Below are 23,273 nucleotides of genomic sequence, written 5' to 3'. Positions count from 1 at the left end.
CCAGTGATTTCACAAGGCACATCCACTTGGAACAAATTTTGAAACTAGCAACAGTTTTCAGATAAGTGCAGTCAAACTTGCTGTAAAGATGCACTGCTGGTCCACTTACCTTTTTAACCTTTTTAACAAAATGCCTTTATGTGCACAAAAAGCTGATAAATTACTGGAACACCAACGCATTTCCTTGCAAACTTTGGGAACACATATCTCTAAAATGGTGTTATTCTCTGAATTCGTTCTAAGTGGCAATTCATAAATTGCAATATGTGGTGTACGGTAATTGGGTTAAAAGTTAATTAGCAAAACTTGTGAATTAGCCAAATACTACCTTTCATTTCTTTTGCAAATAATGTATGCTTCTGAGAGTAATCTAGCTCAAGAAGTAAAATTGTGCTACATGTCACGGGTGATTTTTAAAAATTCTTTTGGACTAGTCTGTTTAAATTTTGTTTTTTTGTTAAAAAGAACTGTTAAAGCTAAAACAAAACACCCCATATACTAAAGAAAGATTTCAATCTTTTCAAGCACAATATCCCCACCATAGTTTATCAGGCTGACTGTTATTCCATTTCCTGCTGCTTTTACCTTACAAAGTCCTTCTAACAGCATTCCTAGTCACAAATGGGACTTCATTATCTTCTCAGCAATTACATCTAATTGTGGCTCCATGGCTGTTTTAGGTACTGTAGAGTTCAGTCTAAGCTAGATCCTCTGCTGCCATTATGTATGTAGTATCATTTAAATTGCTCATCTTTCCCTCTTTATTTTTGTGTACAACCTTGTTCCCCCCCAGTCAATGCTACATGCCTCTTACTTTCCACTTGTTGATCAGTCTTGACAGTTCAGACAATTCAACCTGATCTCCGGTGTTTGAGGCTTTGGGATAAAACTCTATATAATAGCGTAATTTTGGCAGTTACTAGCCACTGGTTGCAATATAAAATGAAGATTGTGTGGTACTAATTACCAAAAGCAAATTTTCTTTAAATGTACTGATCAATCTGCAGAACTGAAATCGATCAATGTTCAAGGCACGTTCGCTCGAATAGGAAGCTTGAGACTACCAAAAAACTTTAAAGTATTTGTCTGCAAAATCAGCAATGAAATACCATACTGTTTTCAATTTCCATCTTGCAGTGCTTGAGAAAGGCTTTGGGGAAATGACATGTGAGACACCAATGTATATTTCACCACAAGGTTGGGGATGAATATATTACAAATGTTGCTAATCATGATTCCTGCTCAAAAACATGGCTTAATCATTGACTGGCTTCAATTCTGCAACTGCAACAAATGCAATAAGTTGCTAATTAAAAAAACGAATTCACAAAACATAGTTCAAATTCTCATTGGAAAAAAAAAAATATATATATATATATATATATATATATATATATATATATATATATATTAGTTCAATTTCTGATATTGCCAGTGCTATGAATTTTTGCCAACAGAAATTATAATTTTGTCTTGAATCTCATATTTCTAATACATGGAAACAATCAACACTGATTAAAACATCTGGTATAACTGTAGCACATGGAAGTAAAGCATACTAATGGCTTCTGGTCATTATATATGATTTATGGTAGCACCGTTTCATAGCATGTTTGCACTCAAAAGTTGTTAGGTATCCCGCAGCAAAAAGTTACACCTTAGCTACTTAGCACAAAGGTGAGGGTTACCGCTGAGCACTGTCAGTCCATCAAAATATTATAGGAATCATAAGCGCCACCAGATCAGTGAGCAGCAAGAGTTGTGCTGGCAATCCTGGCCCATAAGGTCCTACTCCAACACTAGCCTCTGGAGGAGACAAGCACACTGTAATGTCTCATTTGTGTAAGTGACAACCAGCAACCTGCTGCTACAAATGCTCAATTGAGCAGGCTTATAAAAGGGAAGGCCCACCTTGAGAAGCTCACTAGCCTCACGAAGTGAAGAGACCTCTGCTTCAAGAGCTGCAATTCGCTCCTTGGCAGAATCAAGCTCGGCCTTCAGCGATGGGTCAGCAACTGTTTCGGAAGATGGCGTATGGGCTGGCTCTGTGACAAATGCCTGGCTCACCTTTTGTGCCTTCAAGGTTTCCTGCAATGTTAAGTGGGAGGGGCACATCCAAGGTGAATATGAAGGAGGAGAGTGTTAACTGCATACTTGAAACAAATGCTGCAAGCAGATGAGACTGCAGAAGAAGAGGGATATATAAAGAATAAGTCAGAGACCAAGAGTGCAGATACAGCTCTAGTTAAACGTACAGCATAACGACTTTGAGATACACTTAGAGAATGCAAAGCAATAAGACTTACTGATAACATTTGTACAAGGGCATGAGGCATGGTTGGTAATTGGACAGGGTTTGTCCAATTACTTGTCCAAAAAAAAAAGGGAGGAGGGACAAAAGTACAAAAGGGTAATATACTGAGATAACATTGAGCACTTCAACTTAGAAAAACAATCACTGAATCTTGGTTTATCTACCTTCTCAATAAATAATATTGCATGAGATGCCATGAGATGGCTTACTTTGGGGCACCATGAGAAGCTTAAATGACTTCATATGTTAAAAAGAATACTTTTTGGCTTCAAGTGAAGGCAGTAAAATCGGGTTAGGTTATGTTTTAAAGCTGCAAGCACACCACTCAATGGAGGTTCACTATGTAAGGGTAGAACTATGATAAGTGTCGGAGAAAACTATTCGTATTGCCCCGCATGCTCTGTCAAGAGGGACATAGCAACAACGTCATTATTATGATACATGGAGTAAGATACCATAGCTACGTAGTATGAATGAATGTGTGATGTTTAGTGGTGCAAGGGCCAGGTATGGCCGAAGAGTGCCATGCCAGTGTTAATGAGTTCGCAGTGGACAGATGAGTTCTGCGAAGTGCTTTGATGCGGCTGTAAAGGGGCCTAAAATAGTTGCTGTAGATTGCATAAAATCTATGTGTAATAAGATTATGCCAATGACTAATGACATGTACTATGAGCATCAAAATGCATTGCAAAAGAATGATGCAATATACAAAATATGTGAGATGCTAAAATTGGCTAGAGCACTACTGCCTCACCAGAGCCCTTGAACACAAGGGCCTAGAAGCATGTGCTATACAAAACAACTATCATAGTAGCATCCTCTAGAAAGAGGATGTAGCGCATCCTCTTTCTAGAGGATGCGCTACGAATTTAATGGGCTTATAACGTGTAGCACAACGTCATTCAAGAAAGCGAGGACTGCTTTGGTCTTCAAAAGCGGTTCTTCACCAAAAAACATAGCTGGATGAAGAGGGACACAATAGCAGTACGCAAGAAGAAAATGTTTCTTCCCGTCTCTTTTGGCTTCCCGACACTCCAGGAAGATGTGGAGAATGGTCAGCTTGTCACCACATCTACCAGAGGTTGGAGGCTCATTACCAGTCAAGAAAAAGTTATGAGTGCCAAATGTGTGTCCTATTCTGAGTCTAGTGAATAGGACATCTGTTCTTCGCATTTTCATAGTTGGGGGCCAGAAACATAACTTCGGCTTAGTCATGTGAAGCTTATTGCTCGTTTCAGCATCCCACAAGCATTGCCAGTGGCTTCGCAGTTTGTTTTGTAGGAAAGGCTTCATGTCTATGGCAGGAACAGCAGCAGAACGAATACCTTGCGATGGTATAGATTTGGCGATTTCGTCGGCAAGCACATTACCTTCGATTCCTCTATGGCCAGGAACCCAGCATATCACTACATGTCTACGAGATAAATAAATGTTGCACAAGATTGAGTAAAGTTCAATAAAAACAGGATTTGTATGCTTTTGTAAAGACATTAACGCTTTTACAAGACTGAGCGAGTCTGTGAATGTGACTGCTCTGTCAAGTTTTTATTTCTTTATATGTTTTACCACAGACAGTACTGCATAGGCTTCTGCAGTCAAGGTACTTGTTAGGGGGTTAAGTACCGTATTTACTCGAATCTAGGATGACCCCGATGCTAAGCAGACCCCCTAAAGTCCGAAGCCAAAAAAATATATATATATTACCTCGAATGTAGGTCAAACAAAAAAAGCAAGGGCAGCGTTCACAAAATGCAAACAGCATTTATTGAATCTGAACGTGCAGAGCTCATTCAACGTCGTCATCGCTGCTAGACTCGTCGCTGTGTTCCTTGTCACTGTCACCTTCAAACAGTACACTATCTTCGGTACTGTCAAACACATTAGATATGCTGCACTTTTTAAATGCGCGCACGATCAAAGTACCTGGGATGACGTCCCACGCTGCAGCTACACAGCCCGCCAGCTGCGATAGTGATGCACGTTTGATGCGGCTCGTTGCCGTCACGATAACACCACGCCGCACACCGATACGGCCGACACGACACAGGTCAATATGGCGACCTCGCTTGTGTACGGTTGGCTACTGGCACAGCTAGTAGTGGGTGTGATACTGACTTTTCTAGATGGCGCTAGCTATGCACCATATTTAGCAGTTTCAACGAAAAACTGGCGCATTTTTTAAAATCCTCGAATCTAAGCCGACGCTAGAGTTTGGAATATGATTATTTTAAAAAATTATTGGCCTAGATTCGAATAAATACGGTACATCAGATTTAGAAAAAGAGGGGCCAACAGCAGCGTAAGATACGCCAGCATGTGATTTTGACGTGTCTGTGTAGAATTCAGAGCAGGAGTACTTTGATTAAAGTTCAGGGAAATGCATAGCGATTTCGAGCTCAGGAGCGTGCTTTGTGACCTCTACAAAGGATACATCACATTCTATCACCTGCCACTCCCAGGGCAGTAATAGCTTAGCTGGAGGCATTAGGCAATGTTCCAAGAATCGGGACATCCATTCCTTCGCTAAGTTTTTTCACACACAGTGAGAAAGGTAGTCTCATAGAGTGTCTATTACGAAACAGTGTTGCACACGTCATGTCATTAACGGTTGTGGAAAACGGGTGTTCCTGATCAGAGTGCACTTTGAGAAAATAGGTGAAACTGACGTATGTTCTCTGAAAATGAAGTGACCACTCATCTGACTCTACGTTTGGGCTTTCAACAGGGCTTGTTCTACATGTGCCAGTGGCGAGATGGATACCCAGATGGTGGACGGGATCTAGCATCTATAGCACGCTCGGGGCGGCAGAGTGATACTATACCACGGTACCATATTCCAATCGTGATTGAATTAGGCTCCTGTAAAGATTCAATAAACACTTTCTGTCGCTGCCCCATGTTATGTGGGATATGATTTTAAGTAAGTTCATTGTTTTTATATATTTTGAATATATTTTATGTGTGGAATGGAAGTAAACCTGAAGTATAACACCTAGAAATTTGTGGTCTTAGTTCACAGGTATTTGTTGCCCATACATTTCGACAGTGGGATCTGCAGTAAGCGATTTCTTCCTGGTGAAAAGAACACAAGAACTTTGTTGGGGTTCACTTTGAACCCGTTTTCGTCTGCCCGCTTAGAAACTTTGTTCAAGCACTCTTGTACCTGTCTCTCACAGACTGTTAGATCACAGACTGTCTCACATAGATTTCATATGCAGGATATGAAATCTATGTATTTGTATGTCGTCTGCATAGATGGAATAAGAAATAGCTGGTGGTAATGATGTACGAACTGTGTTCATCTGAACGATAAAAAACGTTCAACTGAGTACGCCTCATGGGGTACCCCTGTGTCCTGTATGAATGTACGCGACAGTGAATTACCTATTTTTACACAGAATGTACAGTTGTGTAGGTAGCTTTCTATAAAGTTTAACATATTGCCGTGGATGCCCAGCGCTGCCAGGTCGCGCAGGATTCCGCAATGCCAAGTTGTATTGTGCGCCTTTTCCATATCAAGAAATACGGATAAAGAAGGATTGTTTATGTACGAAGGCATGGCGAATGTTTGCTTCAATGTGCATGAGATGGTTGGTTGTGGATCGTCCTTCTCTAAAACCACACTGATATGGATAAAAAATTTTGTTTGATTCAAGGAAGTGTAAAAGGCGACGGTTTATAATTTTTTCAAAGAAGTTTACAAACACAACTTGTGAGGGCGACTGGGCAGTAACTTGTTACTAAAGTGGGGTCTTTGCCTTTTTTCCGAAATGGAATGACAAGGTTTTCTTTCCAAGCAGTGAGGAGGTACCCCGCAGCCCATATAGCGTTTAAAAGTGCGAGTAGCGTTATTTGAGTATCCCTGGGGAGGTGTTTAATCATGTCGTACGTGATCTTGTCAGGTCCAGGTGCAGAGCTCTGACATGCAGTCAAGGAGGCTCTCAACTCAGCAATGTTAAAAGGCAGGTTATGTGGTTCGTTCTGTCTGCATTTGTGGTCAATGGCCTTGCGTTGTACTACTTGTTTTGTGTTTTAGGAATACCTCGAAATAATGGTTAGAACTGGAAATGCGCTGAAAGTGTTCGTCAAGAGCGCCAGCTTGGTCTTCCAAGCTGTTCGCTTCATCATTCACTAGGGGCAATGGATGGATTTCTCGTCCCGTTAGCCTTCTCAGCCTGTCCCATACTTTAGCTTCTTGAGTATACGAATTTATGCCTGAGAGAAACCTCTGCCAATGTGCCTTCATTGCCTGTCGTCGCGTCCTTCTTCCCCGAGATCTAACCTGTTTAAATTCTATTAGATTTTCGGCCGTAGGACACTTACGTAGTTTGCCCCAAACTTCATTTTGTCTCCTCCATGCCTCTCTACAATCGTCATTCTACCAGAGGACCCATCTTTTAAATGAAGAGCCACTTGTTTGAGGAATGAACCTTTCAGCGGTGTCAATGATAAAAGCGGTAAAGTATGAAACAGCGTGATCTACACTAAAATTATCTGCAAAATCTTGTGATAAGTAGGTGGATTCCTTAAAACATTCACAGTTAGGTGAGGCCAGTTTCCAGCGAGGGAAGTGCGGAGGGAAGACACCTTGGTTTACTAAGTTCAGTGTCACTGGGAAGTGATCATTTTCAAATGGATTTTTATTTACACCCCATTATAAATCAGGGAATATAGAAACAGAGCCAATCGACAGGTCTATTGCCGAGTGTTAATTATGATGAGGATTATAATACGTTGGTTCTTTCTTATTGAAGAGGCACGCACCGGAGGTTAAAAGAAAATTTTCAATGAGTCGACCTCTCACATCACATCGAGAGTCTCCCCACATCGTATTATGAGCGTTAAAATCTCCCACGAGTATGTAAGGCTCGGAAAGCTGATCAATGAAGTTATAAAAGTTTTTTTTTTTTAATGATGGTTCGGGGGTATATAAATAGAATATACAGTTACCAACTTATTAAAAAGAATGGCCCGAACTGACACTGCCTTAAGGGGCGTCTGAAGGGCGACGTGTCAGCAAGCTACAGACTTGTCGGCTAGTATTGCTACACCGCCAGAGGCGTTAGCCTCATCACGGTCTTATTTCGAAGAAAATTTGCGTTCGTAGGTTTCAGATGTGTCTTTTGAACACACAGCAACTTTGGATTATGTTTGTGTAAGAGTTCTCTAATATCGCCAAGGTTATGAAGAAGTCCTCTCACATTCCATTGTAGTACTTGTGTCTCCATTATGATAAATGTGTTTTGTGCTATGTGTTCAAGAGACGAAGATTAGCTCAGGGGCCCTTTCCAGGTGCCATGACGCGAGTTTTGTCTTTTTTGGAGCAATCACAAGAGCACTCCTTAGGCGCTGGCGGCGCCGTCTGGCTGGTTGTTGTGTGCATCGCCTCTTGCAAGGAAGGCACTGGACACGCGCGCTGCATTTGATGTGAAGGCCTCGTCTCGGTAGACGAGACCTTTGAGGCCACTGGCCCAGAGGTTGATGGTCCCTTCTGTTGGGGCGGCGGAGCAGCGCCAGCTGCAGCCACCAAGGGGACGGATGGCATCACCACCGGCTCACTGTGTGCGGGCCAGACAGCCGCCAGAGGCCGTAGTGGCACTGCACCCCCAACGCGTTACTTCGGCAAAACTGACTTTAGGCAGGTAGCACACCCGCTTGTGTGCTTCCTTGAATGAGATGTTTTCTTTTACTTTTATTGTCACAATTTCTTTTTCTTTTTTCCATTATGGGCATGACCGCGAGTAAGCGGCATGCTCCCCATCACAGTTTACACAGTGGAGGGAGTTTTCACACGATGGAGAGGAGTGCTCATGAGCACTGCATTTAGCACAAGTTTGGCGGCCTCAGCAGTTCTGTGAACTGTGGCTAAATCGCTGGCATTAAAAACATCTCTTGGGGTTTGGGACGTATGGTCTGACCCGGAGCTTCACATATCCTGTCTCAGTATTCTCAGGGAGCACACTTGAACCAAAGGTAAGTATCAGATGCTTTGCTTTAATCTCTTTTCCATTGTGCCTTATCAGAATTCTCTAAACATTGATTACTTAATAAAGGGAAAATGAGACGTCCACCCAAACGTAGCTAAGTGCTACAAAGGAAACTCGTATGAGTTCCTCGAAAGAAAAGCTTCGCAGTTGAATAAAAATTCGTCCTGATCTGGGACTCGAACCTGGGACTCGAACCTGGGACCACCGCCTTTCTGGGGCAGCCACTCTACCATCTGAGCTAACCAGGTGGCTAGCAGATGGCAGGCGAAGTCAAATTTATCAACAACTCAGAAGCAAAGGGACTTGTAGCACTTGTAGCATTTGTAGCACTTAGCTACGTCTGGGTTGATGTCTCATTTTCCCTTTATTGATTACTTCTCACCACCTTGCGGGTTTCCACAGAACTATTACATCAACAATGATTACGTTTTGATCGCTCCAGCCTTCTAATAATTCAGCTTCTGTCAGCTCCATTAGGTCATCATCAGAGACAACACCACGGCTGGTGTTCATAGTTCGGTGCGGGGATATTGTCACTGGGATTTCCCCGAATGTAACTAGTTTCGGAAGCCTTTCATGCTGTTTCACATTGTGGAGTTCTAAAAGGAGATCTCCACTAGCCATCTTTGATGCCTTGTAGCCTGCGCCAAGTGCTTCGGTGAGACATTTCGACATTAGGAAAGGTGAAATCATTCTCATAGCCTTTTCAGGTTTGTCAGAATGGATGACATGGAATCGGGAGAAGCTTTGTAATCTGTTGCCAAAAAATGTGAAAACATCGTCGGTGCGCCCTCGTTTCTGAGGGTGGTCAGGAAGAGGGGTGAAAGAGCTAGCAATTAGTATCATGGAGTTATGGGCAGTGGTGCCAGCCGTTCGCCATGGAGCCCAACAAGGGGATGCTATGAGGTTAAGAAGATACCTAGACGTCAGCTATACAACACCGCTATAACCTAATATATGTACCCGAGACTGGGTAGATGCACACGGTTAACCCTTGCTGCCTGGAAAGCTAGAAGTAAAATGAAGTGAGTAGGAGACAGGAAAGGTTGAAAGTGAGAGAGTAAGATGAAGATTAGAGATGGGGACAGGAAAAGGCAACTGCTGATTTCCCCCGGGTGGGTCAGTCCAGGCGTGCCGTCTACGTGAAGCCAAGACCAAAGAGGTGTGTTGCCTCCGCTGAGGGGCCTTTAAGGTCCAAACACTCGACATCGGCTCAACTCCCCGGATCCCCTTTCCCCAGCAACGACTAAGCCGCGCACGGTTAGACACGGGAAGGTCCGACCCCCATGTGCTCGGGTACGTGGTGTCACAACACACCAAACGCTTGCTGACGCAGACGCCCCTGCGGGGGATAGCTACATAGTACATGGGGTTGAGGGGTCAAGAGGTGACATCAGCACAGTCATACCTATATTTAATGAAACCAGATATTATGCAATTTTCGGTTTAATGAAGTGTTTTTGATACACATATTCAGATCTTAATCCATTGAAAAACCCAAAGCAATGAAATGAACTTTAATCTTGCCCAATTTAACAAAGATTTTTTTCTGAAATATGGATAAAATGTGGAAAAATATCGGTATACAGGGTTTCAGTTCAGGTAACAGATCTTTTAAAAGGATTTGCTGCTACCACGATGGACACATGACATGCTCAACGAGCTCACTGTCTACAGTAAGTACACCCGTGAACAAAAAGTATACGAGCCAGGAATTGTGCGATAAAACTAATTTTCTCCCCTCTCTTTGAATCCAACTTGAAATTAAAGATTGCAGTCCAAACTTGGCATTACGAATTTAAAAGTGCACTCTTCAGTTTCCGTTTATATGTGTTAATTACAAAGAAATTCTGTTTTATCGGTGACCCTGTGGTCTGTATACTTTTGCTCATGGGTGTACATACATTCTTTTTTTTTTATTCAGAAGTTGGGAATATCAAAATAAGATAATTGGACATTTGCCTGGCAAATTTGTTTCAAGCACGTAGCAATGGCTAAGAAGTCGGAGACCAAGAGTAGAGATAAGACTCCATACTCAGTTTCGGACATCAGGTGCAACATTGTGGAGGCTAGAGAGACTTTTTGGAGTGGCTGTGTTCACACTTTGAAATATTTCGATGTTTCTTGACCACAATTGTGCCTAACTGTTCTAAAAAAATTTTTATTCCTTAGAACAACTGTGGTATACGGCTGCTAATGCACTGTTTTAGATCATTTTGCTTCCTGTTTTCCTTTTCTGGTTTTTTATTTGCAGGCCATCATGACAGCCTCACATGCATGCTCGTGCGAGAAAATGCCATTGGCACACAGCGAAGTGTGGACAGAATGCACAGTGAAGCATTGACAGAATGCACGGAGCTATACATTTTTGTGACCGAACCTCTTGCATAGCTTCCACAGCGTTGCACTAAGGTTCAAAACGGAGTATAAGTAAAACATACAGCATAAGGACATAAGAAACACTTAAACACTTGTGCAATATTTGCATGAGTTTTGTTTTAAGTGCCTTCAATTTAATGAAATAATTCTAGAGTCCCACTGACTTTGCTAAATCGAGGCTCAACTGTAGCATGGAACATATTAAGCATAGAAAGCCAAGGTAGCAACTACACAACACCAGCATACAATTGCTACTAAGCTGCCCCTGGCATCTTGCGGTGTTCTCTACATTTCTAAATGTATGTTGAAAAGCTTAAAAAAAAAAAGAAACACCCACTTAATTATTATCCATTTCACCATTTTTTTTTTCGGATTCTGTAATGCAACACCCTTTAAAGCTTGTAAGCACCACTGAGTTTCCTAACAAAATCGCTAGAAAGAACTGTGGCACTAGTGTCTATAGGAGCTCCAAGCATGGCAGTTCAGCCTTCACGGGAATGATGGCTATTTGCATATTCTGCCTAAACTTTTTCTTTATACTAGCTTCAACAGCTTTGTGACTTTGCAAGCAGACTCATCATCATCATTATCAGCATATTTTATGTCCACTGCAGGACGAAAAATCTTCAATTGCCGCTGTTCTGTGACAACCAATTCCAACTAGCGCCCGCAAATTTCCTAATTTCATCGCCCCACCTAGTCTTCTGCCGTCCTCGACTGTGCTTCGCTTCTCTTGGCACCCATTCTGTAACCCTGATAGTCCACCGGTTATCTAACCTACACATTACATGACCTGTCCAGCTCCATTTTTCTCTCTTAATGTCAATTAGAATATCGACTAGACCTGTTTGCAGTAAATACACATGTGCACGGAGTCTTACAGCCTTCTCTATTTAGAAAAGCATAGATTGCTTTGAAATTTAAGCAACTGAAGGCAGATAAAGTGTAGTAAACAAAGCCACAAAAGCATCTGAAGCCACAAGCATGAAGATCAGTTGGATCCATAAACTAACCATAATTCCCATGGTAGCTGAACAATCACACTGCCAGAGTTCCCTCTGGAGAGTTTTTCAGCTTCTATCCAATCTCAAATTAACAACCAGGGATATAAAAGCCTCACCAGTTCCTGCAATATCTGCTCATGCTGTTTCCGAAGGTCCTCCAGCTCTCTCTTGGTCTGATCCAGCTCAGGGCTGGGACTCTTGCTGTCCCCCTGGCCACCACCAGCTGCCACTGTGAAAGATGCTTCAAGAATAAGGCCTACACTCGAGCTGCCTGGTCAGCTTGTTCACATCATTAACCTTCACAGCCATTTTAGCAACTTGTTTGATCTGCAACAGTGCCTTAAAGTTAAATACATACACATTACCACTACCACAACAGTGTGATCCCGAGAACACAGTCAAATGCTGTAACACTGGTGCCAACATCTAGTGAAACTGTGTTAAATTGAAAGCTGTTGCAAACTGTACTGCTTTGCACAACTCTTGTTGGTTTAACACTGACAAAACTAGTGCTAAGGTTAATATGTAGCCGTAAGGGCACGCAAATACAGGCACATATTCATCTGCAGGGTTCTACACACTTTGTTTCAAAGAGGCTTCCCCAGATGTCACCACAACCCCTGCCTCCCTGCTACCTCTAGGCATGACATGCAAGTGTTACATGCACATTGAGCGAACGGTTTCAATGCCATTTTGACAACAGGAAAAAACATTACACAGACACATGATGGATACACACACTCTGAATGCTAAACTGCTTCACTAAGCAAAAGTTGCAGGGCACGGGTGCTGTGAAAAAAAAAAATGCACTACTACTTTTAAGCACTACGATGTAGAATGCATACTGCATACTGACATGACCTATGCGACATCAAGAATGAACTTGCTTACTCTTTGCTCACATGAAAGGCAAACTTTCACAAATATGCCTTGAATAGTCAGATAAAGGCAATATAGACATTATTGGTAACGACTGTAGCAGCACAACTCATAAAAGCTGAGCAGAACATCTTGCAAGCCTAGTTGGTTGATTATTAAGGTCTGATGCTCATTGTGCGAGACGTGAAACAGACAACATAAAGAGAAGGAATATGAAGAAAGCTTGAGTGTGAAACTTTAAATAAAATCCAGGGTTAGGATCACGTACTTGCCATTGGCCATACCAGCAATCATCACTTCAGTGATCATGGATGAAATTAATGTTTTCACAGATGTTTTAGTAAATGGCCATTGGCTATGTTACGCTGAACATGCCTGTTCTCATCAGGTCACCAAGACTAAGCAGCACTGCGCTTGGTCAGTACTTGTGAGGAAGACCACCCAAGAATAGTGTGGATCTGATGGCTCCACTTCTGCTGCAGAATTATTCGGTTACCTCTCTTAAACGAGACAGTTATGGCACCCACAGCAGGACATGACTCCTCCCCTAACCCTTAATGAACATGTTTCTGCTACGTGCATAAACATATTTTTTATAATAAGTGATTCATCTGTGACATTCTTTTATGTGGAGCACTACACCATTTTATTTAAAAATGCTTATTAAAAAATAATGGTAAACCGGCGCTTAATCAGCTTCCTAGAAGGTAACAACAAATTAGACCCCCTTCAATGTGGTTTCCAAGAGGGAAGGTCGACAATAAATCACCTTGTCCGCATTGAGGGAAACATTAGAGATGCATTCATTCATAAGCAGTTTTTACTTTCAGTATTTCTAGACCTTGAGGAAGCATACGACACAACATGGCGATTCGGGATCCTCCGTGATCTTTCCGTGATGGGCGTCCTGTCTGTCTAACCGGCTATCTGTCTAACCAGAGTTTTCACATAAAAGTTGATAATGCTTTATCTAAATCAATCACCCACTGGTGTTCTGCAAGGGGGCGTCTTAGTTGCAAACTATTTATTGTAAAAATGAACAGCCTGCATAAAGTCGTTCCACACACAATGTTTTATGCCGTTTATGTTGACGATGTACAGGTAAGTTTCAAATCATGCAGTATTGCTATCTGCGAACGACAAGTGCAGCTTGGGATAAACAAATTGTCTAAATGGGCGAATTAGAACGGCTTCAAAATAAACACAAAAAAAAGTACCTGCGTACTCTTCTCAAACAAGAGAGGGGTAGCACAACTGCCTAGTATTACGGTCAAGGGAGACCAACTCTCTGTGAGCAACCAACATAAACTCCTGGGAATCACTTTAGGCTCAAAGCTTATGTTTATTCCCCATATTCAAAATCTGAAAATAAAATGTCTGAAAACAATGAACCTTCTCAAGCTTCTGTCACGCACTACATGGGGTAGTGATCGAAAGTGCCTTCTGAACTTATATAACAGTCTTGTCTGCTCCTGCCTTGATTACGGAGCAATAATTTATAATTCTGCAACACCAAGTGCATTAAAAATCCTAGACACCATCCACCATCTGGGTATCCGTCTTGTGACCGGTGCTTTCAGGACAAGTCCAATCCAGAGCCTATACATAGAGTCAAATCAGTGGTCATTTCATCTGCAGCGGTCATATAACAGTTTTACATATTTTCTGAGAGTACAAGCGAACATTGAACATCCTTGTTATTCACCATAAACGATATCGCCGCTGCTACACTCTTCCATAACCGACCTGCAGTGAGGAAGCTGTTTGCTTTGCATGTGGGTGTTCCACTTCTTGAACACTGTCCTATGACTCAAGCAAAACTGTTACCGCCATGGCAGTGGCAGCTCACAGACTGTAATATGTCGTTTGTAGATGTCACGAAACATGTGCCAGAGGCACATATTAAAATGCATTTCTTTGGAACTCCAGTATAAGTACTCTTGCACTGAGTTTTACATGGACGCTTCCAAGCCAGATGCAGGGGTTTCTTACGCAGCCATCCCATCTTTTTCAGAATCTGGTGCACTGCACCCGGAATCTAGTATATTTACGGCAGAAGCCCATGCACTATTGTCGACAGTGAAGCATATGTGATGAAATCAAAACTTCGAAGAACAGTCATATTTACAGACTCTCTAAGCATCGTAAAAGCCCTGAAGTCATTCTGTAAACACAAAAACCCTGTACTTATTGAGCTCTACTCCGTTCTGTGCAGAGCGTACATACAGTATCTAACCAGCATATCATTATATGCTGGGTACCTGGCCAAAGAGGCATTGAGGGAAATGTTCTAGCAGACCAAATGGCCAGATTAATTACATCGCAAGCTACTCTTACCGCTGTGGTCCCTGCTACTGATCTGAAGCATTTCTTACAAAGGAAACTGCGGAACCAGTGGCAACGCCTGTCGGACGCAGAAACAAATAATAAGCTGCACATGATAAAGCCACAGTTAGGCTTTTGGCCCTCCGTAACAAAATCATGGCGAACAGATGTCCTATTTTGTCAACTGAGAATAGGACACACATTTGAGACCCATTATTTTCTACTCTCTGGAAATGAACCTCCAACCTGTTGTAGATGCGGGAAGAGGCTGACCGTGCTCCACGTCCTACTGGGGTGTCGGGAAGCCGAAGTTGGGAGAAAAACATTTTCCTCTGGCATACCGCTATTGTACCCCACTTCACCCGGCTATGTTTCTTGGCAAAGAAGTGCTTTTTAACGCCAAAGCAGTCCTCAGTTTCTTCAATGATGTTGTCCTACATGTTATCAGTCCCATACATTCATAGCGCTTCCTGTCTTCAGAGGATGCGGCTGCGATAGCAGTATTGTATAGCACATGCCTCCACGCCCTTGTGTCTCAAGGGCTCTGGTGAGACCATAGTGCTGTGGCCAATCTTTGCATCTGACATGTTTTGTATATCATATCATCTTTCGCAATGTACTTTAAGGCTCATAGTACAAGTCATTAGTCATCACCACAATCTTATTACACATATATTTCACGCACTTTACAGCCACGTCACTTCAACTTCATAGAATCCATCACTCCACAGCGAAATCACTAAAACTGGCATGGCACTCTTTGGCCATACCTGGCTCTTGCGCCAATAAATACCACACGTTCATTCAAGTGACATTGAATGACATCTGTGGCATTCTTTTGTGTGGAACACTACACCATTTTATTTTTGCTTATTCCTTCACACTAACCTAAAGGTAATTATGTACTTAGTTTGTCTTTGGTTCCTATTTATCAACTGGGCCCTCAAGAATTGCTCCTCAGATTTATATTAACACATGTTTTGGGAGTTCACAAATATATATATGTTAACCCTAGTTACTCAATCAACCAGTCTGAGGACCACCAATGCTGTCAAAGTGCACAATCAGAACAGTAACAGAAAAGCAAAATTTAAAAAGCCGGCACTTCGCAAAACACTCAATAACGGCACTGCGCTATTAAAAACGAAGATGTTTACAGTGAACACGGCTAGCTCAAACTCCTAGACAACACAGAAGTTTGAATGATCAGAAGACTGAACTACTGCAAGCTGAAATAAATATGATTCAAAATAAAATGTTAAGTGAACAGATACATAATTACGTAAAATTATACCTTAATCGAATGGCCACTGCCAGTTGCCAAAGCAGTCAGCTAGAGGAGGGAGAGAGAGACGGAGCAACCACACTCTGTGCATCCAGGATATCAGAATCGTGAATGCATAACTGGGTCAGTGGCACCATCTTGTAGCTGCGCCCCTTAACACATACAGCAACCTTGCTATCAGATTTTGACAACTCGTGAACTAGTGGTTGCTTTTTCTTTGTGTGAATAAAAGTGGTTTTACAAATTTGTGCAACTTTTGTCTCCAATGTCTTTTGAATCATATTTTAGTCTATATTTGGCCAAGTAGTAGTACTTTATATATTCTGTTGTATAACTTGTTCAATTTTGTTCACTATGTTCATTTTTTGACCCTCCTGCTTGGTCTTCGGACTGCAGTAGGTACTAAATAAAAAAAAAATGTGGGCTTATTCCGCCTACTCAGTCTGCATGAATGTCCGCTCTTCAGCTGATTTTTAGCAGTTTACTCTGCCTTAGTAAACCAAAGTGTGTGAATTAGCTGAAAGCTTTGGTCTAACTAATTGGTTTCAAAACTAAAAACACAAAAACACCAAGCCAGCCAAAGTTTTACAATGGTATAAGTTAAGTGAAATTTGTAATTGCAGTCAGCCATAGCTGACTGCAAGCCTAATACATATGTATTACCTATCTTACCTATCAGTACCTATCAAGCCTAATAGATATGTGATGTTCACTCTTTAGTCCATTAATCAGCACCAAGTAGGTGCTCGCCCTTCATCATGGATAAATAACACCACTTTCTGTGCCTCTGCATGCCCTAACCTCTTTGTGCTTTGAGGAGAGCATTTTGGTCCTTCAGCTGTTGCACTGTTTCTACCATTTCCTTGAGCTCGCGAGTACTCTCCTGATGCTCCCGCCGCAGTGTCTCCAGCTCAGAGGTCATGGACTTGATTCTTTCATCCTGAAAACAACATACCATAGTGAATGACGTATGAAACACAGCATGCAACTAGTATGAACTAGAGTGATGAGAGAGAAAAAAAAGGAGACAAACATAAGAGCCAAATTTCATGCCCAGTCATTTGATTGAAGTTTCAACCCAGCAGCTATGTCAGAGTCGGATTCAAAAGAGAGGAAACTGACGTTGTAGCAGTGGAAATAAATACTTTCAGACTGATGCCCGGCAGACTAATACTAAAGCACCATCTATGCTACGATATGAATTCAAATAAATTTTGGGCATGCACTGCTGTATTATTCTGCATCAAGAATATGAAGGAAGCTATTGTCCCAAGCACACCTGCAGTGAACAAGCTTCAGATGTAGTTTTGCCACTTCCAAGTGCGGTGAGAATAGTATACAACACCGACCTACGAAATAATTACTGTGAGGCGTGCTTGCCTGCTTTACATTCATGAAAGTACAGAGCCACTCTCTGAACAAAGCTGATGCAATCTTAGCTCATGATCAGGGAAAAAATTCCGACAGAACCCATCTCATGAAGAATGGTTATGTTAATGAAATTAGCACTGAAGCAATATAGCAACATACCACACGTTCACCACTAAAACGAGTCATGTATGATGCGTGTGTGTAGCCGGGCTTCCTCATCGCACTTCTCTAGACATGCTGCACTATCTGGCGATGACACCACAAAGAATTAGCGTAGCTAGGGTGTCGTTTGGGGGGTAGAACCCCCCGCCCACTAACACCCTCCCCTTTCCCACGGAACAGAAAGTTTCAGGAGGTATGCGCCGAAAGAGCAACATGGATGAAAGGGAAAGCTTGAATCTGAAAGCAAGGCGAGGGCTAGTGGTGGTCCAAAAGGGGTGCTGTCATGAGGGCGATCCCCTCTCCTATGCACATGCATTGCAGCCCCACTCATGGCGTGCCTCTAATTCATTACGGATCATGTTAACCATAACTACTGAGGGGGGATCAGTGCTAAAAATTCCACACACAGATAAAGATGGGACAAGTACGTGCATAAAACTTGGGGGAATCGTTGCTTCCCATCAGGCCTTTCTGTCGTTGAAGAGCTTCTCATTTCTGGTACTTGATTGAACGGTTGGCCAAGCTGCATGGAAGAAAAGTGTAGGAACAGAAAGCCCACAAAGAATTGCCATTTATTCATCAGGTGACTGCGTTGATGTCGCGGCTACCATCGTCAAGCCTATACACCTGATGGCGCTAGTCAAGTCTCTTCTTCTATGGCTCCCCCCGTAGTGATGAAGGCGGACGTGGAAAATCTTTAATGGCTTGGACAGGGATGGGACGGGTTGGATGCCATGCTCATCTACTCAATGGCCCAGGAAATTGAGAGAAGCAACGCCAAACTCACTCTTCGAGATGTTTACAACCAGGCCATATTGATGGAGGTGTTCATGTGCCAGATTCATGTTCCACAGCAGAGCGACTGAATACAAGAATGTCATCTAAATAGACGAAGCAACAATTCAGGTCACGGCGTACTTGTTCAACAAACCAAAACATGCCAAAAGGGGTAATGATTGCAGTTTTAGGAATGTCGGAAGGCTCGACAGGAATCTGGTGGTAGGCGTTTACAAGATCCACCTTGCTAAATATGCAGCAACCATGAAGCAATGTGGTGAAATCGTGGATGTGGGGTACAGGGTACCTATTGGGAATCGTCACTTTGTTTAATCGCCACACGGCTGCCAATCAGCCGTCTTCTTGGACGCCATGTGTAAAGCAGATGACCAAGGGCTAGCGGAAGGACGAACGAAGCCCAACACGAGCATGTGTTCGAATTCTTGCTTTGCAATTTTCAGACGGTCTGGTGCTAAGTGGCGAGGTCGGGCATATACTGGTGGTCCTTTAGTCACAGTGTGGTGCGTGACATTGTGCACTATTGGACGATCTGACGAGGGTGGTTCGAACAGCTCTGGAAATTCCAGCAGGATCGTGGGCCCCAATTTTGGTACCTGGGTGTGTGCTTGTACGAGACGCAAAGGTGGTGCGGATGTGGTGATACCTTGTACAAACAGGTTTGTTGAGGAGTCAAGTAGGTGGCAGTGGCGAAGGTCGACGAGAAGGTTAAATTTCCACAGAAATTCAGCGCCGATAATCGGCCCACGGACGTCGGCGACTGTGAATAGCCATAGAAAAGGACGTCGCAGACCAAGGTCAAGAGTGACAGATTCCTGGCCACAGGTTTTAATGTTAGAACCATTGACGGCAGTGAGAAATGACGTGTCATGGCGATGTCTTCTGCGGTCTTGAAAAGTAGGGGGAATGACACAAATTTCCACACCAGTGTCTACAAGATAGCAAACTTTCTTGACGCAGTCGGTGACATAGAAGAGACGGCTTGATGTAGGGCCAGTAGCACTAGCGATCATCAGTGAGTGGCGCAACCGTTTCCCAGAAATTTGCAAGGCGGATGGCACTGACATGCGCGAGTGCCATATCTGGCATGATACCAACAAATAAAGGGAGAAGGAAGGCATGACACGTTTTGGTCACACAAGCGCTGCCACTGCTGATGGTTATTAGCGCGAAAGAAAACGTAAGGCAGCCAACTAGTTAGTTAGTTCCTCTACTTGCGCAGCAAGGTGTGTACTGGAACTTTCGGGTTCGTCAAAGCGTTGCTGTAACTGGGGTTGTGTCGCCACGAGTGCATTACAACAGTCAACAGCGAATATCACAGGATGGAAAGAATCCATAATCTGCTCTGCCATCGTCGCTAAGGCCTTGACAGGTGTCGTAGTAGATGAGGCACATAAAATCATGCATACTTGGTTCTATAGACACTGGAAGAAGAGCTCCTGAAGGATTTTCGAGTCTGCTGATGATGGACTGGTTCCCAGGAGTTGTGTCATGCAGCGAAGCAGCTCAGTCAGTTTTCTGTCACCAAGTTCCTCCGATGAGAAGAATTGTTGAATTCGTTGCGACTCGGAGTCGGTGGCGCGCTATAGTAACTCCTGCTTAAGGGTGTTGTACTGATCATCGGGCGGAGGAGCTAGCAAAATGTCGTGGACCAAAGCTGCAGTGGTTGGGTTAAGCACACTCACGACGTTGTACTTGGCCGCCTGAAATGCGACTCGGTGATGGCGAAACTGTGCCTCGATGTGGACGAACCAGAGTTCATAGTCCGAGGGCCAAAAATTGGGAAGTTTGAGAGTGGCGACAGAACATGTTCCGTTTTCTTCGAGATGTCGTTGTTCGGCGGCAGGTTACATGGCGTCGAGAAGAAACTTGGTACACGTATACAGTTGTGAAGTGGTATCACGTCCAGGTCACCAACTTGTAGGAACAGAAGGCCGACAAAGAATTGCCATTTATTCATCAGGTGACTGCGTTGATGTTGCGGCTACCATCGTTGAGCCTATATACCTGATGGCGCTAGCCCAGTCTCTTCTTCTTCCACCGTGGGGCTCTATGATACTGTCCACTACAAAAGCATTTCAAAAATATTGCGACTTGCTTGTCTAGGAAATGCATAAGCACCCCCCCCCCCCTTTTTTTTTCTCTTCTTTTTCTTTCCCGTGTATGTGGCTTTCATTATGTTAATAAGCTTGAGAAGAGTTTGCTGTTAGGCTAGTTTGTACATGCTGTCAAGAATGAAAACGGCAAAAAACAGGACAAGAAAGAAAGGCCTACAGAACGCTTATTTGTGCACGGCAAAATATATCAAGGACAAGGGTGCTGGGCCAGGGAAACTAAGAAACAGCCACAACAGGTGGGAGGGCAGCTACGTGAATGGTCTCGAAGTCCATGCAGAAACCGAAATACAGGAATGTTAGGAGCCGCTGTGCCATTCAACAACCCAGTGAATGTTGTGTGTGACAGTGACTAACGGAAAATAATTTTAAGAAGAGGAGTGGGGTGATGGATACGAGGAGGGGGACACACACATAAAAGGCGTCAAGAACGAAGTTAGCAGATACTTATGGACATAGAGAGTGTGTCTGGTCACTGCCAAATCGCTCGAACACCAGACGGCCGTCTCCAGTCACCTAGTGGAGGCTCACCTACTGTGCTGCTCACCCACCGTAACACGTGCTGCTTGCTGCAGAGAGCCCATCCCACCTAAACGTCTCAGCAATTTTCAGAACAGACGGGTGTCAGGAGACACGACACTAATCTCTCGGAGCTACTGGCCCTTATTTTACTGCGAACTATGAATGCTGTAATTTTCACAACGGCTTCGAAACAGGAAGCAGCCCAGCTTTGGACTGTCGACCTCATCAATTCCAGACTGTGATCAAATAACAATATGCGTCACGTGATGACTACAATACCATGATCGCAAGTTACTTCCAAACATTTATTCAAACAAGTCGGGCAGCAGGTCACCGAAAGTGAGTGAAACTTGCATCATATGACACTATAGAAGTTCTAGCGTAAAGCTTCATTCCTGCATGTTTAAATCTAAAATAATATAGCATGCCCACAATGCCAAAAACACGATTGAGTGATAGGCAATCTGCAAAATAGTGCCCGCCCTCTTTGATATGTAACCGTGGATATACCACTCACTAGAAGATCTGGCTGGAAAACAACGGTTATCTCCCTTGTTACCTGGGCTGCAAGAAGTCTGGCCTGCAAACGAGAAGGCACATGATAGTGCGCTGTGTTGTTCTTGCTTGGCCCCATTTTTAGCGCTGTCAATTTTTCCAATCAGGTATCTGCTAGGTCATTGCCATGCGTTATAAAAAATTATGGGGTTTCACGTGCCAAACCACTTTCTGATTATGAGGCACTTCGTAGTTGAGGACTCCGGAAATTTCGACCACCTGGGGTGCTTTAACGTGCACCTAAATCTAAGTACACGGGTGTTTTCGCATTTCGCCCCATCAAAAATGCGGCCGCCGTAGCCGGGTTTCAATCCCGCAACCTCGTGCTCAATAGCCCAACACCATAGCCACTGAGCAACCACGGCGGGTGCCATGCGTTATATAAATGCATTAATTCGTAAGCGAAATTTTAGGTTTTATTAATATCATAATTTTTAAAAATAGCATAAGGATGATACAGTCGAACCCGGATATATCGCATTCGACGGGGATCGGAAAATAGTTCGATATAGCGAAAATTCGATATACAGATATAGGCCAAAAAAGCACTCGCAATCATAAAAAATTGTGGCTTACCGATTGGAACAGCCGCGAATCACATAGCATGTGCACACAATATGAAAGCGCTTTATTTCACGAAAAAGAAGTCACTAATTTTAGGCTGCTTTTTCCTCTGGGAAATGTAGTTTAAAACACTAGTCTCAATCTTCTCGAGACTGTCCAGGTGCGAGAGCCCAGTGCCTTCCAAATACGCCGCAACGTTGCCGAATCAGGCTGAACGCTGACACCAGTTCAGTGGCTGTGCATGGAGGCGTTTCTTCGAAAACACAGTTGCCCTCGTCATCGCTGGAATCGCCGTCTTGAACGCCAGCTATTCCGGCCACAATGTCCTCATCAGCGAGGTCGGCTACCGCTTGAACTTCGTTGTCAGCGTTAATGAAGTCATCAACAGTAACTTCGGACAGGACAGTGTGGGGAAAATTGGACAAGTCGCGGAACGCGTCCTCCAAGCACTCATCATCATCTAAAGCTTCCGGACATTCATTTCCGGCCACTTGAAGGCCTGCCTTGCCGAAACAGTTGGCTACTGTGGCCTGCTTCACGTCGCCCCAAGCGCAGGTACTCATCTGGATCGCGCCGAGCAGGTCAATCTTGAGATCGGTTCCCATGCGGAGGTTTATGAGGAGCCGTTGAATAAGTCGCTTCCGATAGCCTACCTTGAATGCCTTTATGATACCCTGGTTAAGGGGCTGCAGTCTCGCTATGGTGTTCGGTGGGAAAAACTTCAATTCGATGTGCTGCAGCTTGCAAGTCATTTGATGGGCCACAGTTGTCTACCAGAAGGCAAACTCGGCGGCCCAACTTGCCCAACTCAGCGTCCCAAGCCTGCAGCCATTAAAAAAAAAGTTGACGTGTCATCCAGGCCTTCCTATTACAGCCGTAGCGGACGGGAAGCTGTTTACAGTTCTAGAAGCAGCGTGGTGACTTGCTCTTCCCGATCACGAATGGCCGTAGCTTGCACGAGCCGTCCATGTCGGCTGCAAGCATCACCGACACACGCACTTTGCTCATTTTACCGCC

General features: G+C 43.5%; 1 protein-coding gene across 4 annotated transcripts in view; it reads right to left on the bottom strand.

The window, feature by feature from the left end:
- Positions 1–23,273, bottom strand: part of p115 (General vesicular transport factor p115) — a 76,468-nt gene that overhangs the window by 9,155 nt on the left and 44,040 nt on the right. For 2 of the 4 annotated variants that reach the window (XM_075691544.1, XM_075691531.1), the window contains exons 15-17: positions 16,975–17,113; positions 11,801–11,925; positions 1,912–2,088 (exon numbers count right to left, since the gene is read on the bottom strand). In XM_075691544.1, coding sequence (XP_075547659.1) covers positions 1,912–2,088; positions 11,801–11,925; positions 16,975–17,113 — 441 coding nt within the window. The remainder of the gene's footprint in view (positions 1–1,911; positions 2,089–11,800; positions 11,926–16,974; positions 17,114–23,273) is intronic. The other 2 variants (XM_075691537.1, XM_075691550.1) reach the window with 1 other exon arrangement.

This window comes from Dermacentor variabilis, chromosome 1, assembly GCF_050947875.1.
Source record: "Dermacentor variabilis isolate Ectoservices chromosome 1, ASM5094787v1, whole genome shotgun sequence".
Classification (NCBI taxonomy): domain Eukaryota; kingdom Metazoa; phylum Arthropoda; class Arachnida; order Ixodida; family Ixodidae; genus Dermacentor; species Dermacentor variabilis.
The sequence above is the reverse complement of the archived record's forward strand: the minus strand, read 5'-3'. Positions and strand labels throughout refer to the sequence as shown.